This window comes from Schistocerca cancellata, chromosome 1 (assembly GCF_023864275.1).
Source record: "Schistocerca cancellata isolate TAMUIC-IGC-003103 chromosome 1, iqSchCanc2.1, whole genome shotgun sequence".
Classification (NCBI taxonomy): domain Eukaryota; kingdom Metazoa; phylum Arthropoda; class Insecta; order Orthoptera; family Acrididae; genus Schistocerca; species Schistocerca cancellata.
The window spans coordinates 409531737-409550144 of NC_064626.1; the positions used below are offsets into that span (position 1 = coordinate 409531737).

At 44.7% G+C, this 18408-nt stretch overlaps 1 protein-coding gene across 1 annotated transcript in view; it reads right to left on the bottom strand.

The window, feature by feature from the left end:
• Window positions 1-2059: 2059 nt before the first annotated feature.
• Window positions 2060-18408, bottom strand: part of LOC126175714 (dihydrolipoyllysine-residue succinyltransferase component of 2-oxoglutarate dehydrogenase complex, mitochondrial) — a 74008-nt gene continuing 57659 nt past the window's right edge. The window contains exon 10 of the mRNA XM_049922650.1: window positions 2060-2609. Within this exon, the coding sequence (XP_049778607.1) occupies window positions 2475-2609 (135 nt within the window). The 3' untranslated portion in view covers window positions 2060-2474. The remainder of the gene's footprint in view (window positions 2610-18408) is intronic.

The window sequence follows — 18408 nt, forward strand, 5'->3', positions numbered from 1 at the left end:
AGGGAATTACAGTTCAGGGAGAAGAAATAAAAGCACTGAGTTTTGCCAGTGACTCTGTAACTCTGTCAGAGACAGCAAATGATTTGGGAGAACAGTTGAATGGAAAGGATAGTGTCTTGCAAAGAGGTTATAAGACAAACATCTACAAAAGAAAAGAATGGCAATGCAACGTAAGTGAATTAAAACAAAAACAAGCAATGCTGAGGGAAGTAGATCAGGAAATAAGGCACTAAAGTAATAGATGGGTTTTGTTATCTGGGCAACATAATTTATGATGGCCAAAGTAGATGGTATGTGGAATGCAGATTGGCAACAGCAAGAAAAGAATTTCTGTAAAAAAGAAATTTCTTGAAACTGAATATAAATTTAAATGTTAGGAAGTCTTTTCTTATGGTATTTGTCTGAAGAATTGTTTTTTTGGAAATGAATTGTGGATGATGAACAGTTCACAAAAGAAGAGAATAAAAGGTTTCGAAATGCTGAAAATTAGATGAGTAGATCGCATATCTAGCAAGGAAGTACTGAATCGAACCAGGAAGAAAAGAATTGTATAGTAAAACATTGACTAAAATAAGGGATTGGGTTATAACACACACCCTGCAGCACCAAGAGATGATCAGTTTGATAATGGAGGTAAGTGGGGAGGGGGGAGATAAAAATACCACCATCACCACTACAGTGGATGGATGAACGCCTCATTTTTAAAAATATTGTAGGGGCAAACACAGCAGATGCATTAAGATACCATATGAACACACTATTTGGAACCTGTTACCGTCTATAGTATGTTTTTCAGTACATTTGGTCTTAATTTCTTTGTATTGTGTGTACTTACGATAGTTTATGAGTACATCTTTTCTCTTCTACCTTTTTTTTTTTTTTTTAGATTAGATTTATTTATTTTGTGGCAATGATGACTATATTTACAACTGTTAATTTCATTTGGTGTACATACCATACAGCCAACACCATAATATATACTTAGCACATCTAATTATTAAAGCAAATTTGTATAAGTACATTCACAGTACAGATGTTATATTTGTCAATTTAAACCAATACTCCGAATTTATCTTGTGATGAAGTAAATAAAATAGGTGTACTTGTCAAGTGATAAAGGAAATATCTAAATACTGTCTTACCTTATCATATAAGCAGAAAATGACATCAGAACATGCCTTTGGAACAAATTATTGTATTTGCTCTTTTTTCTTCAATAACCTAAAATAATTGCCCGCTCTGTATGTACTTACACAAATTTGCTTTAATCATGAGATATACTAACTACATAATATGGTGCTGGCTTCATGGTATGTACACCAAATGCCAATTACAACAGTTGTAAATACCTTCATCTGTTCTTGAATTATTTATTGAAATAATTTCAGACTAATGTTAGTACACAGTAACAATTTTCCACAAATGTAGTTAGATTTAGTTCTACACTCAGTGCTAAACATCTGGTTACAGTGTGCAACTTGCATGAATTTTTTTGGGAGGTTTACTAGCATCTTCTACCCCACATAATGATCAGGACTCCTCGTTCAGGTGGTGGAGACAAGTTTAATATTCCCATCTAGTCGACAAACTCAACAGTGTGATATGCCTTCTGCATTCGTAAAGGTCTGCTGTTATTTTACCAACTGCACAATAATTACTGAAAAACAAATGCCAGAGCTTTCTCAAAACCAACTTTAATTAAATTTTTATATACAAATAGAGCACAATCTGATGTTTGTAACAGGTTGCTTCCAGAAAATTTGCACTTGCATGTTACATTCCTTCAGTAATGCCAATCATAGTATATCAACTCAGAAAAGGAAAGTATTACAAGAACAGCATATTTTTCATCTTTTGTTTACTGAGTGTACGCTATATAGTCTGAACATGTGACATGGGTAGAAAAGTGCATGTTGAGAGTTAAAAAATTATTTATCTTCCTCAGATACATGTGATGAAACAAAAAAATCTCAAAAAATTTGTAAGTAGATGTTAATTTTGTTGACTTCTTTTATACATGTTTGTCTGCTCTAATTGCTCCCCCAACATCTCTCAACCAACACACACACACACACACACACACACACACACACACACACTTGCTTTAATGTACAATAAATACAGATTCATTATTACAAAAGCGTGATTGGCATTTGAAAATAAAGTGCAGTAATACAAAGTAATAAATACAATGGTTCATCTCCACTTTTGCTTGAGTGTCGCAGAGTTGAATAATTCAGCACCACATCAGCACAACAATTATATAAATAATAAAATATGGACATAGGAATTGTATGTTAGCAAAACAAATTTAGATATAAGTTTTGCTAACAAATGTGAAAAGTCTGCTACACCATTCTAAAACACTAGTTGTGGGGGTACTGGTAGCTGAGCAGACCAAGAGTCACTCTAGGCTTAGCTGCCTATTACTTTTTGTTCAAATATTTATGGACAAAACAGAAAGTGCCACTAATTTACACATTAAGTAACATAATTCTTGGATCTTCAACAGCTGCCTTTATCTTCCGTAGAAACAAAACAGCTTCACGACCATCTATGAGACGATGGTCATATGTCAAAGCAACATACATCATGGGTCGAATAACAACCTAGAATGCAAGAACAAATTGTTTAGTTGGTACAAGATTTCAGGTACAGGAACAGAAAGAAGTTAAATATTTGCACTGCACATCAATAATTTTAGCATTTAAAATGCAAAACTACATTACAGCTAGCTGTAACAAAGGCTATGACACAGATTATTTGGAAGTAAAACATTTAGCAGTGAAATAAAGTAATGAATTGTCAATGCACTAAGTTTTAATGGCGACTTTCAGTGCATACACGTCACTGGATGTAACCAATAAGGGAAGGGACAACTGGAGCATGTGTGACAAAACAGAAATGTTTCATTTTGTGGCTAGTGGAATATGAATCCAGGTACTTTCCTTCCAGTCATTTTGGAACAGTTTAGTGAGTTTCTGAACCTAGTAACATGTTGAAAATAGTGCTAGCTATTCCCATGACGTAATGTGTGGCAATTTTATATCATCTTTCCTTCTCATATTTACAGTCTCTTATTTGTCTGTCAATAACTAAAGCCAGGCATTTAATGACCTAACTTTTCCTTGTCCCCCATTTTGATCTTATTTTCTTCTCCCTCTTTTACTTTCATTTTTATCTGCACTTGCATCTCATACTTTTCCTCATTCTCTCATTATCACTTAATGGCAAGGAACCACTATTCCTTCTGACGTCCACCTAGTTAATTTATAACACAAACGACACATGCTAAGAAGCAGCTTTTTCCCTTCCATCAACATCTTTACTAAACTTTTTTTTTTCTTTTGCTGTCTTGTCTGTTTAACACAAATAACAATATCACAAGTTTTTGAGCCTCGAGATTCTCTTGTTGCCAGCTGCTTTATATTTAACCAGACTTGCAAAATGTATAAGGTCTAGGCCAGGGCTGTTACAAATCTACTCCCCAGGGGTACGTGCACCCATGAGCATCCACAGCTCACCACACCAGGCCAGCATATGTGGTAGGCTACCTTTCAGAGGGATCTACTGCACTTCACCATGCCCAATTTGAAGGAGTGTGGGAGCCATTTGCTCACCCAACCTGCTGGCACTTGGCGCATCATATGGTGCATGGCAAAAGGTAACTTGTAGCACTATTAGTCAAATGGGGGGAGAGAAAAATAACTGTTTATGTGCCTCAGTATGCAGTCTGAATCCTGTCTCTGTGGTCCCTAACCAAGATGTACACTGGCAGCAGTAAAGTCGTTTTGGAATCAGTTGCAAATGTCGGTTCTCTACATTTTCTCAATAGTGTCTTCTTCCCTCCAGGAATTCCCATTTCACGGAGTATTTCTGTAATACTTGTGTGTTGATTGAGCATACTGATAATAAATCTAGCAGCACACCTAGGAATTGCTTCAATGTCTCCTTTAATGCAACCTGGTATGGAGTCTAAACACTCAAGCAGTACTCAAGAATGGGTCAGACAAGTGTTCTACACACTGTTTCCTTTATAGATGGGGTACACTGTCCTAGAATTCACCTAATAAACTGAAGTCAACTACCTGTCTTCCCTACAACTGACCTCATTCCATTTCCCCTGCTCTTTAGTGTTATGCACAGATATTTAACCAATGTGACTGTGTAAAGCAGCACGCCACTGATACTATATCCAAACATTGCAGAATAGCTTTTCTTATTCTAGTCCAAGTGTTTTCCACATTTAGAGACAGCTGTCATTCATCACAGGAAACAGAATTTCTACCTAAGTCATCCTGTATCTTCCTACAGTCACTCATTGACAAAGTTTACCATAAACTAAGTGTCATCAACAAACAGTCACAGATTGCTGTTCACCCCTACACATCAGATTGTGTTTATATTTATTTACCAAGGTACGAGCATACGAAATAGGCTCTGAGATATGTGAGTGGCTCGAAGACTTAACACTTCTTAAGTATACTTAAGAAGTGTTAAGTCTTCGAGCCACTCACATATCTCAGAGCCTATTTCGTATGCTCATACCTTGATTAAAAGTCTGCAGTGTGAGAATGTATCATATATTATATGGGAATCCAGGAATATGGAATCTGCCTGTTGCCCTTCATCCATTGTTGGCAGGGCAACCTGCTAGAAAAGGGCAAGCTGAGTTTCACACAAGTGATGCTTTCTAAAACCCTGCTGTCTTGTGGACAGAAGTTTTCCTCCCTCAAGGAAATTTAGTACATCCAAATTTAGAACATTCTCACGAATTTGCAGCACAGGATAGTGGTCTATAATTTACGGGTCCATTCTTTTATCCTTCTTTTATCCAGGAATCATCTGCGCCTTTTCCAGTCACTTGGGAATTTGCACTGGGCAAGAGATTCACTAAAAATACAACCTAAATGGCCAGTGCTGAAGAGTACTCTCTGTAAAACCAAATTGGGATTCCATCCAGACATCAAGATTTGTTTGTTTCCAACTCTTTCAGAAGCTTCTCAACACCAGTGCTACCTATTTCTATGTCATTTTGAGATTTATAAAAGGCCAGCCATAAAAATACATATAAAGCACAGCAGACTAACTAGGTAAGTTTAATGATAAAATACCAGTACAGAAAGTTAAAAGTGGACAACAACAACAATGCTATACTGAACAAGAAGTCCTCGGTCATTACATGTTATGGAGGGCACTGGTAAACTGCCCAAAACATTTGTGTGATTTTATTTATTTATTTATATATTTAAAAAGAAAGATGATGAGACTTACCAAACAAAAGCGCTGGCAGGTCGATAGACACACAAACAAACACAAACATACACACAAAATCTAGCTTTCGCAACCAATGGTTGCCTCGTCAGGAAAGAGGGAAGGAGAGGGAAAGACAAAAGGATTTGAGTTTTAAGGGAGAGGGTAAGGAGTCATTCCAATCCCGGGAGCGGAAAGACTTACCTTAGGGGGAAAAAAGGACAGGTATACACTCGCGCACACACACACATATCCATCCTCATATACACAGACACAAGCAGACATTTGTAAAGGCAAAGAGTTTGGGCAGAGATGTCAGTCGGGGCGGATGTACAAAGGCAAAGATGATGTTGAAAGACAGGTGAGGTACGAGCGGCGGCAAATTGAAATTAGAAATTAGCGGAGATTGAGGCCTGGCGGATAGCGAGAAGAGAGGATATGCTGAAGGGCAAGTTCCCATCTCCGGAGTTCTGACAGGTTGGTGTTAGTGGGAAGTATCCAGATAACCCGGACGGTGTAACACTGTGCCAAGATGTGCTGGCCGTGCACCAAGGCATGTTTAGCCACAGGGTGATCCTCATTACCAACAAACACTGTCTGCCTGTGTCCATTCATGCGAATGGACAGTTTGTTGCTGGTCATTCCCACATAGAACGCTTCACAGTGTAGGCAGGTCAGTTGGTAAATCACGTGGGTGCTTTCACACGTGGCTCTGCCTTTGATCGTGTACACCTTCCGGGTTACAGGACTGGAATAGGTGGTGGTGGGAGGGTGCATGGGACAGGTTTTACACCGGGGGCGGTTACAGGGGTAGGAGCCAGAGGGTAGGGAAGGTGGTCTGGGGATTTCATAGGGATGAACTAAGAGGTTGCGAAGGTTAGGTGGACGGCGGAAAGACACTCTTGGTGGAGTGGGGAGGATTTCATGAAGGATGGATCTCATTTCAGGGCAGGATTTGAGGAAGTCGTATCCCTGCTGGAGAGCCACATTCAGAATCTGATCCAGTCCCGGAAAGTATCCTGTCACAAGTGGGGCACTTTTGGGGTTCTTCTGTGGAAGGTTCCGGGTTTGAGGAGATGAGGAAGTGGCTCTGGTTATTTGCTTCTGTACCAGGTCGGGAGGGTAGTTACGGGATGCAAAAGCTGTTTTCAGGTTGTTGGTGTAATGGTTCAAGGATTCCGGACTGGAGCAGATTCGTTTGCCACGAAGACCTAGGCTGTAGGGAAGGGACCGTTTGATGTGGAATGGGTGGCAGCTGTCATAATGGAGGTACTGTTGCTTGTTGGTGGGTTTGATGTGGACGGACGTGTGAAGCTGGCCATTGGACAGGTGGAGGTCAACGTCAAGGAAAGTGGCATGGGATTTGGAGTAGGACCAGGTGAATCTGATGGAACCAAAGGAGTTGAGGTTGGAGAGGAAATTCTGGAGTTCTTCTTCACTGTGAGTCCAGATAATGAAAATGTCATCAATAAATCTGTACCAAACTTCGGGTTGGCAGGCCTGGGTAACCAAGAAGGCTTCCTCTAAGCGACCCATGAATAGGTTGGCATACGAGGGGGCCATCCTGGTACCCATGGCTGTTCCCTTTAATTGTTGGTATGTCTGGCCTTCAAAAGTGAAGAAGTTGTGGGTCAGGATGAAGCTGGCTAAGGTAATGAGGAAAGAGGTTTTAGGTAGGGCGGCAGGTGATCGGCGTGAAAGGAAGTGCTCCATCGCAGCGAGGCCCTGGACATGCGGAATATTTGTGTATAAGGAAGTGGCATCAATGGTTACAAGGATGGTTTCCGGGGGTAACAGACTGGGTAGGGATTCCAGGCGTTCGAGAAAGTGGTTGGTGTCTTTGATGAAGGATGGGAGACTGCATGTAATGGGTTGAAGGTGTTGATCTACGTAGGCAGAGATGCGTTCGGTGGGGGCTTGGTAACCAGCTACAATGGGACGGCCGGGATGATTGGGTTTGTGAATTTTGGGAAGAAGGTAGAAGGTAGGGGTGCGGGGTGTTGGTGGGGTCAGGAGGTTGATGGAGTCGGGTGAAAGGTTTTGTAGGGGGCCTAAGGTTCTGAGGATTCCTTGAAGCTCCGCCTGGACATCAGGAATGGGATTGCCTTGGCAAACTTTGTAAGTAGTGTTGTCTGAAAGCTGACGCAGTCCCTCAGTCACATACTCCCGACGATCAAGTACCACAGTTGTGGAACCCTTGTCAGCCGGAAGAATGACGATGGATCGGTCAGCCTCCAGATCACGGATAGCCTGGGCTTCAGCAGTGGTGATGTTGGGAGTAGGATTAAGGTTTTTTAAGAAGGATTGAGAGGCAAGGCTGGAAGTCAGAAATTCCTGGAAGGTTAGGAGAGGGTGATTTTGAGGAAGAGGAGGTGGGTCCCGCTGTGACGGAGGATGGAACTGTTCCAGGCATGGTTCAATTTGGATAATTCCATAATCTGTCACCACCAAACCACACTTTTAATACATCCTCACGTAGTTTTTTCGAAATTCTCCTGTATTTCTCCACCCTTTAACGTGTTTTGGCGGCAACACAACCACCTAACCTTTATGCACATCATTATCTACCTACACAAGTTCACCACAGGATCAACAGCCCAGCTCTAACCAACCCTTTTTCGCCTTTTTTCACACCAGATCTCCATTTGCTTTCTAGTTTTACCTTTATCTCTCCCCATATATTTTTATATTTATTTTCATTTTCATTTCAGCCTCGTGTTCCACTTTCCACCTTCTAGTACCATGTCACCCTCACAACACCTCCACAACGACCCCATTAAGTTTTATTTACATTCCCTCCGCAAACATGCCTTCGCCCTAGCCAGATTACACTCCCATATTTTATTTTCTCAGGCTTGTCTGACATTTGGCATCACCCCCAAAGGCCTCACACTTAAAGTTCCCATCTCTGGCTGCAACCCTTCTTTCCATCAGTCCCTATACCAGTTCCAAACCGAACAATCCATTGCCCTCACCCACCTAATCCTTCACCTACACATCCACTCAGCCAATCAACACACCCATCAACTCCTGTCCCTAATAAAAGTCCTCAATCTTTCCTCTCCCACATCCACACCGGTTGTTCAGAGCATCCTCCTACAGGCCAACCGCAAATTAGAAAAGCATGCCACCCTCCACCTTAAAAAACTATCCAATCTCCTGGTTTCCCACCTCCGGAAAGGCAACTCACTCACCCTTCACAACCTTTCCAGCAAACCTCAACCTCCTCTCATTGCACACAAACCCAGTCTCTCCCATCTACTCAATCTCCCACTTCCAGCTCCACTCCCTCCAAAACCTCAAAATTCCAATCAACGCAATCTGGAACCACAACACCCCAATTCAGTAGTTAACCTTTCCTCCAAACCTCTCTCCCAATCCGAAACCTCTTCCTATCCAAAGGCCTCACCTTCAGCCCCACTCCCAGATTTAACCAAACAGCCCTCGTCAAAGATTTACTGTCCTACACCCGTACTCTCTGCTGGAAATATCACTTTGCCACGAAGAAAAATGATCCTAATCCTACTCCTAATGATCCAACTCCCCAAGACACTATCCAAAGTGAACCATGCCTGGAACAGTTCCATCCTCCGTCACAGCGGGACCCACCTCCTCTTCCTCAAAATCACCCTCTCCTAACCTTCCAGGAATTTCTGACTTCCAGCCTTGCCTCTCAATCCTTCTTAAAAAACCTTAATCCTACTCCCAACATCACCACTGCTGAAGCCCAGGCTATCCGTGATCTGGAGGCTGACCGAACCATCGTCATTCTTCCGGCTGACAAGGGTTCCACAACTGTGGTACTTGATCGTCGGGAGTATGTGACTGAGGGACTGCGTCAGCTTTCAGACAACACTACTTACAAAGTTTGCCAAGGCAATCCCATTCCTGATGTCCAGGCGGAGCTTCAAGGAATCCTCAGAACCTTAGGCCCCCTACAAAACCTTTCACCCGACTCCATCAACCTCCTGACCCCACCAACACCCCGCACCCCTACCTTCTACCTTCTTCCCAAAATTCACAAACCCAATCATCCCGGCCGTCCCATTGTAGCTGGTTACCAAGCCCCCACCGAACGCATCTCTGCCTACGTAGATCAACACCTTCAACCCATTACATGCAGTCTCCCATCCTTCATCAAAGACACCAACCACTTTCTCGAACGCCTGGAATCCCTACCCAGTCTGTTACCCCCGGAAACCATCCTTGTAACCATTGATGCCACTTCCTTATACACAAATATTCCGCATGTCCAGGGCCTCGCTGCGATGGAGCACTTCCTTTCACGCCGATCACCTGCCGCCCTACCTAAAACCTCTTTCCTCATTACCTTAGCCAGCTTCATCCTGACCCACAACTTCTTCACTTTTGAAGGCCAGACATACCAACAATTAAAGGGAACAGCCATGGGTACCAGGATGGCCCCCTCGTATGCCAACCTATTCATGGGTCGCTTAGAGGAAGCCTTCTTGGTTACCCAGGCCTGCCAACCCGAAGTTTGGTACAGATTTATTGATGACATTTTCATTATCTGGACTCACAGTGAAGAAGAACTCCAGAATTTCCTCTCCAACCTCAACTCCTTTGGTTCCATCAGATTCACCTGGTCCTACTCCAAATCCCATGCCACTTTCCTTGACATTGACCTCCACCTGTCCAATGGCCAGCTTCACACGTCCGTCCACATCAAACCCACCAACAAGCAACAGTACCTCCATTATGACAGCTGCCACCCATTCCACATCAAACGGTCCCTTCCCTACAGCCTAGGTCTTCGTGGCAAACGAATCTGCTCCAGTCCGGAATCCTTGAACCATTACACCAACAACCTGAAAACAGCTTTTGCATCCCGTAACTACCCTCCCGACCTGGTACAGAAGCAAATAACCAGAGCCACTTCCTCATCTCCTCAAACCCGGAACCTTCCACAGAAGAACCCCAAAAGTGCCCCACTTGTGACAGGATACTTTCCGGGACTGGATCAGATTCTGAATGTGGCTCTCCAGCAGGGATACGACTTCCTCAAATCCTGCCCTGAAATGAGATCCATCCTTCATGAAATCCTCCCCACTCCACCAAGAGTGTCTTTCCGCCGTCCACCTAACCTTCGCAACCTCTTAGTTCATCCCTATGAAATCCCCAGACCACCTTCCCTACCCTCTGGCTCCTACCCCTGTAACCGCCCCCGGTGTAAAACCTGTCCCATGCACCCTCCCACCACCACCTATTCCAGTCCTGTAACCCGGAAGGTGTACACGATCAAAGGCAGAGCCACGTGTGAAAGCACCCACGTGATTTACCAACTGACCTGCCTACACTGTGAAGCGTTCTATGTGGGAATGACCAGCAACAAACTGTCCATTCGCATGAATGGACACAGGCAGACAGTGTTTGTTGGTAATGAGGATCACCCTGTGGCTAAACATGCCTTGGTGCACGGCCAGCACATCTTGGCACAGTGTTACACCGTCCGGGTTATCTGGATACTTCCCACTAACACCAACCTGTCAGAACTCCGGAGATGGGAACTTGCCCTTCAGCATATCCTCTCTTCTCGCTATCCGCCAGGCCTCAATCTCCGCTAATTTCTAATTTCAATTTGCCGCCGCTCGTACCTCACCTGTCTTTCAACATCATCTTTGCCTTTGTACATCCGCCCCGACTGACATCTCTGCCCAAACTCTTTGCCTTTACAAATGTCTGCTTGTGTCTGTGTATATGAGGATGGATATGTGTGTGTGTGCGAGTGTATACCTGTCCTTTTTTCCCCCTAAGGTAAGTCTTTCCGCTCCCGGGATTGGAATGACTCCTTACCCTCTCCCTTAAAACCCAAATCCTTTTGTCTTTCCCTCTCCTTCCCTCTTTCCTGACGAGGCAACCATTGGTTGCGAAAGCTAGATTTTGTGTGTATGTTTGTGTTTGTTTGTGTGTCTATCGACCTGCCAGCGCTTTTGTTTGGTAAGTCTCATCATCTTTCTTTTTAAATATATTTTTTCCCACGTGGAACGTTTCCCTCTATTATATTTATTTATTTATTTATTTATGTGTTTAGGGCGCTCAACTACTAAGGTCATTAGTGCCCAGTCACAAACGTTAGTGCACTAATAGCGTAGAAAAACGCAAGGGGGCAACATCAGAAAGTACTTACAAAGACACAGAGAAACAAAATAAAAGAGTTAGACCTCTTTCGACAAGTATGTCAGTGTAATAAAACGAAGGACACGAGCAGCTGCTTGAGCGTCATCAGCTAAAAGTTCCTGTAAGGTAGATGGCAGACACAGAACAACATGAGAGAGAATAAAACAGGGACAGGACAATAAAACATGGCACACCGTCAATGGATGACCACAGGGGCAGTGCGGGGCGGGGTCACCGGACGACAGATAGCGGTGGCTAAAGCGGCAATGCCCAATCCGCAACCTAGCCAAAATGACCTCCTCTCGCCGGGAAGGGCGCAAGAAGGTCGTCCAAGCCATCAGGATCAGTTTGAGGGCCCTAAGCTTATTTTCGTGGTGAGATGACCAAGCCTCATGCCACAATGATGAAACGCGCCGACAAAGAACCCCAATAACATCAGTTGATGGGACACAAAAGGGAGCTGTCCGAGGCAGGAGGACAGCAGCCTTGGCCGCAGCATCAGCAGCTTCGTTCCCAGGCACACCAATGTGGCCAGGAACCCACACAAAAAGGACACGAGCGCCGGTATCAGCTAGCAACTGAAGGGACCATTGAATTTGTTGCACGAGAGGGTGGTCTGAATATGGGTCATGGAGACTGTGAATGGCGCTCAAGGAATCAGAGCAGATGGCATAGGGAGAATGACGATGGCGGCAGATATACTGAACAGCCTGATAGAGAGCAAAAAGCTCAGCTGTAAAGCTTGAGCACTGGTCAAGGAGCCGGTATTGAAAGGTATCATCTCCAACGACAAAGGCACATCCAACGCCAGCAGTATTCTTGGAGCCATCTGTGTAAATAAGGACGTTATGAGCGAACCTCGAACGAAGTTCGACAAACCCCGAGCGGTATATCGAATTCGTGGTCCTCTCCTTTGGGAGCGAGCTGAGTTTAAGGTGAACACGAACCTGAGCCTCGAGCCAAGGTGGCGTCAGGCTCTCACGCACTCGAAAAGTTGTAGGGAGGGTAAAATCAAGTTGCTGAAGCAGGCGACGAAAGCGAACTCCAGGAGGTAACAGGGCAGAGACACACAGCCTGTATTGGTGGTCGAGACAGTTGTCAAAGAAAAAGAAATATGACGGGTGGTCAGGCATTGACATCAGCCAGCAGGCATACCGACAAAGCAACATATCGTGCCAGTAGTTTAGCGGTAATTCGGCAGCTTCGGCGTACAGACTCTCAACAGGGCTGGTGTAGGATGCTCCAGTCGCCAGACAGAACCCCCGATGGTGGATAGAGTTTAGACAGCATAAGATGGACGGCCGGGCAGAAGAGTAGACAAAGCTCCCATAATCCAGCTTTGATCGGACAATGGACCAATATAAGTGAAGCAGGACCATTCGATCTGCTCCCCGTGACGTACCGCTGACAACACGGAGAACATTTAGGGAACGGGTTCAACAAGCAGCCAAGTAAGACACATGTGGAGACCAGCAAAGTTTCCTTTCAATGTAAGACCTAAAAATTTTGTTGTCTCCACAAATGGGAGAGCAACGGGACCGAGATGTAAGGATGGTGGAAGAAACTGTTTGTAACGCCAGAAGTTCATACAAACCGTTTTCTCACCAGAAAAACGGAAACCCTTAGCGACAAGACATGTTCTCTGAGCACTGTAGTAGATCGTAAAGTTGTCCACGAAAAGGGAGCCTGAAACGTCAGCTGGAAGGCAATTCATTATTGGATTGATAGCTATAGCAAAAAGGGCCACACTCAAAACGGAGCCCTGGGGCACCCCATTCTCCTGGTGAAAGGCATCTGACAAAACAGAACCCACACGTACCCTGAACATTCGGTCCATTAAAAATCCATTAATAAAAAGAAGGAGGCGACCATGAAGGCCCCAAGTGTGCATGGTGCAGAGAATGCCCACCCTCCAACAGGTGTCATAAGCCTCCTCCAAATCTAAGAACACAGCCACCGTCTGGTGCTTATGCAAAATGTTGTTCATAATGAAGGTCGACAAGGTAACTAGGTGGTCAATTGCAGAGCGGCGCCTACGAAAGCCACATTGCACATTGGTAAGTAGGCATCGAGATTCAAGGAGCCAAACCAATTGAGAATTTACCATGCGCTCCATCACCTTGCAGACTCAGCTGGTAAGGGAGATGGGGCGGTAACTGGAAGGAAGGTGTTTGTTCTTTCCTGGTTTGGGTATGGGAACAACAATTGCTTCACGTCAGCGTGTGGGAACATGACCTTCAGTCCAGATGTGATTATAGGCGCGAAGAAGAAAGCCTTTACCTGCAGGAGAAAGGTTCTTCAGCACCTGAATATGGATACCATATGGCCCCAGAGCAGAGGATCGGGATCGGGCGAGTGCACTTTCGAGTTCCCGCATGGTGAAGGTGGCATTGTAACTTTCACGATTCAAAGACTGGAAAGAAGGTGGCCCTGCCTCCTCTGCTTGTTTTTGCGGGAGGAAGGCAGGGTGGTAATGAGCAGAGCTCAAGACCTCCTCGAAAAAGCGGCCGAAGGCATTTGAGACATCCTCAGGATCCACAAGGACTTCATGCGCTACAGTCAGGCCAGACATCGGGGAGTGGACCTTGGTGCCAGATAGCCAGCGCAGGCCACCCCGGACTACCGAAGGAGTAAAACTGTTGAATAAGCTGGTGAAAGCCACTCAGCAAGCCTTTTTTTCTTTGATAACACGACGACATTGTGCACAGAGTTGTTTGTAACTGATACAGTTCGCCATTGTAGAGCGGTGTTGGAAGGCGCGTAAAGCACATCGTCCAGCACGAATAGCATCGCTGCATGCCGTAGTCCACCAGGGGACTGGGACTCAACGGGGAGAAGAGGAAGTACGAGGGATGGAATATCAGGGTGTCTACATGGACAAGGAAAAATAATTCCCGGATTTCCCGGTTGAAAATACACTTCCTCCCGGGTGAAAATACACTTTTTTCCTGTTAACTGACAGTATTCTTTTTCTCGTCACTTATCAATCCTTTTATGGTTTATGTTTTTATACACCAGCGTAGAATTTCCCGGCACTTTAGAAAATGAAACTCAGGAGAAAAAAACAAGTTTTGGAAAGATCTTTCATGTGCAGCAACATATACACTGCATAGGGCTTTAGGAAGACTGTGCAGTGCTTCTTAACAACAAAGGTATAAATTCAAATTCCACCAAACACCGCATGTTACTTTCCGAAGCATTAAAATCAAGATTGCGACACGGTTTTGTAAGCCAGTCACAGCTCACGTCACCTGATCTCGCCAGCTGATGACAGCATTTGACACGTGATGTAGTCAGCCAATAGCAAGATCACTCTTAAGTAGCGCGAACACACAAATAAGAAAAATTAATGGCTTAAATTAATGTAAAATTATTGCTACAAGAAAAGCAAAGCTATCACATATAATATTGGTCTCTAAAATTAATAAGCTGCAAGAGAAGCTAAGCTTCCACATATATTGTATGACGTGCAAAAAAGATCAACATCACATAAATGTGCCAGTAAAATTTTTTAATAACGACGTAAATGTCTGATCATCTGTGCTCAAAATTCTTCATATGGTCGTCCCCAAAGAGTTGATTTTTAAATGGGAGTCAAACGCTCTGTGATTTAAGAAATTCGCCGTACACTCTCTCACATAGTTTATCAGGGTGTCTACATGGACAAGGAAAAAAAAATTCCCGGACTTTTCCCGGATTTCCCGGTTGAAAATACACTTTCTCCTGGGTGAAAATACACTTTTTTCCTGTTAATATATAATAATAAACGGAAATTTACTTTGAAAGCAACGCTTTTCAAAGCAATATTCGCAATATTTTTCCATGACCTATTAGAAAGGTACGTTTCAGCAGTTGCCAGAGAGCGCCAGATAACAGGCGTCACTGCACTTGCACAGCTACGATGACGAAGGAAACCCGCATGTTCGTACGTGTGAAACATTAAAAGATCTCGCATTAAAATGAATCTAATGTAAAAAACTGTCACGTCACGCTCATTAAAGATTGGATAATTGTACGGGCGCTGATAACCACGCAGTTGAGTGCCCCACAAACCAAACATCATCATCATCATCACGTCACGCTCATTGGAGGCAATTTGTTGTTAAGAAGCACTGCACAGTCTTCCTAAAGCCTTTGACACACTTTGCTGTTGGCAGACGCTTCTATGACCACAGTGTTTTGTTATTGTATATGGCGCATTTTCTTTGCGACTTAAGTTTTATTTTCGTTTTTTTCTCTCGTTCATGTTTTGTTGCTGCAGTATTATTCTGCAGAAGTCGGATACAGTAAATTTTTTGTTAGAGTATTGGTTCTTACCAGTCAAAATCACAAAAATTTAACTGAAAACTAAGACAATGAAAAATTCCCGGAACTCAAAAAGATTCCCGGGTTTTTCCCGGTTTTCTCCCAGATCAAAATATTCCCGGGTTTTTCCCTGATCTCCCGGTTGTCCCGGGTCGTAGACACCCTGAATATTCAGCAGCAGTGAGAATAACGTCCGTGAGGTAGGAGACCTGACTATCGCAGCTGGAGAAGTCTTGATGATGGAAGGTCACCAGGGAGGTGAAAAGCCCCCAGTCAGCTTTGGAGATGTTCCAGCGAGTGGAACGTGGAGAAGAGGTGTGATGCAGGAGATGGATTATGCAGGGGAAATGGTCGCTCGAGTATGTGTCAGACAGAGCATACCACTCGAACCGATGTGCAAGTTGGATAGCGGATATTGAGAGGTCCAAGTGGGAATAGGTATGTTTTGTGTCCGAAAGGAAGGTAGGTGCACCGGTATTTAAGCAGACTACATTGAGGTGGTTGAAAACATCAGCCAAGAGGAAACCTCTCTGGCAGGAGGCTGGAGAGCCCCAAAGGGGATTGGTGGCATTAAAGTCTCCAATCAACAAAAATGTTGTAGGAAGCTGAGCAATCAGTTGTACCATGTCTGCCATAGTACAGGCAGACGATGATGGAGTGTAAACAGTACAAATGTAAAATGTAAAAGTGGGGAGAGTAATTCAGATGGCAACTGCCTGCAGATCTGTGTGCAATGTGATTGGATCGTAATAGACATCATCCCAAACCAGCAACATGACCCCTCCACGAGCCGGAATACCTGCCACAGGGGGTAGGTCAAAACGCACAGAGGTATAGTGTGCCAGGTCAATACGATCACATGGGCATAACTTCGTTTCTTGGAGACCTACGACAAGTGGGCAGTGCATTCGAAGCAGCAATTTTAGTTCCTCTCGGTTGGACCAAAAGCCGCAAATATTCCATTGAAGAAGTGCCATTATGGGGAAAAAAAACAAAAACAAGAAAGAGTAACCTCGATGGCTGCTGAGGGCCTGGCTTCGAGGGAGCACTGCTGCTACAATTGATAGGTGGTGAGTCATGGTCCATCAACTCAACAGTTGCATCTGCCACCTTCCTGAGCTAGTCAGGAGGGGCAGCTTCCTCTGCCGGTGAAAGGCCAGATGATCGGCTACCAGCGGTGCGGCCAGGCGAAACTGAAGACGGTCGGGGATGGCAACCGCTGGATGGCGCAGGAGAAGAAACGCACCTCAGCGGAGATGGAGAACTCTTTTTACTATGAGCCTTCTTTGAAGAATTACATTTTGTCGAAAGAACAGTTGATGGCTGTGAAGTTCGGGTACACAAGAAATCTTCGCATGTCGGTTCTTTTTTGAAGGTCCGAGCATCTGATTTAGAGGTTCTCATCTTAGCAGCAGCAGATGATGATGTTTGAGCCTTAGGGTTGGTGGGAGGAACAGGAGACATTGATCAGGCGATCTTAGCACTGGCCGATCTGATGAGCGAATCGCTGCATGTTAGAGCGCATGTCTGTGTAGTTACCTCCCTGGTAGGCCGAGGAGAGGTGAGAACGGTACTGTATTTCCCTGCCAGAAGAACAGTGGGCTTTCTGCTATTGAATAACTTGTGAGCAGCCGAGGTCGACACCTTCTCTTTCACTCGAATTTCCTGTATACTTTTCTCATCTTTGTAGACGGGGCAGTCACGAGAGGAGGCAGTGTGGTCACCCATGCAGTTGACGCAATGAGGGGACGGAGGTAGACAGTCACCCTCATGGGCGTCCCTTCCACAGGTAATGAATTTAGCCCCACTTGAACAAGACTGCCGTGTATGGTTAAACCACTGACATTGGTAACACCTTGTAGGGATGGGTATATACAGCCGAACAGAAATGATCTCAAAAACCGCTTTAATTCGTGAAGGCAATTGCACATTATTGAATGTCAGGAATATGGTTCGGGTCGGTATGAGGTCCTTGTCGACCCTTTTCATGACCCGATGGACGGCCGTCACTCCCTGATCAGAGAGGAAAGACAGAATCTCCTCATCAGTTAGTCCGTCGAGTGACCTGGTATACACCACGCCACACAACGAATTCAAGATGCAGTGGGTCTCCACCCGTACAGGGAATGTGTGTAAGAGAGTGGCTCGAAGTAATTTTTGGGCCTGGAAGACACTCTCTGTCTCCAACAGCAAGGTACCGTTGCGCGACCGAGTACAAGATTTCACTGGTACTACAATCGCATCCACACCCTTCTGAATGACAAAAGTGTTGACTGGTGAAAAATCATGACCGTCAGATCTTGTGACAACAAGAAACTTCAGTGCTGGTGGTAGAATTTTCGGAACAGGAGTTTCATCTAGCTTTCTTTTTTGAGCAGAAGACAGGGAAGAAGAAGAAGAAGAGAAATCCATTGCGGATGAATCCCCCATGATGCCAGCGTCTCCGATGGCGCGCTCCTTCCTTGTAGGGCCCCCCTCAAAGGGCACTACCGCCTTAGGTGATTGTCCACACCTCAGATCACACCTCCCGAGAAACGGACGGAGGGACCAATCGGCATGTTCGGAAGGTAACAGATCAGGCAATCGCCCCTCCCTGGGCCCGGCCTTTACCAGGGGGTACGTGTGTGCCTTACTTGTCTACCCAGGGCGGGGAATTACGCGTTACCCTGTCACCGGCTACGCGTGCGAACGCATGGGTCAGCCTTCAGACAC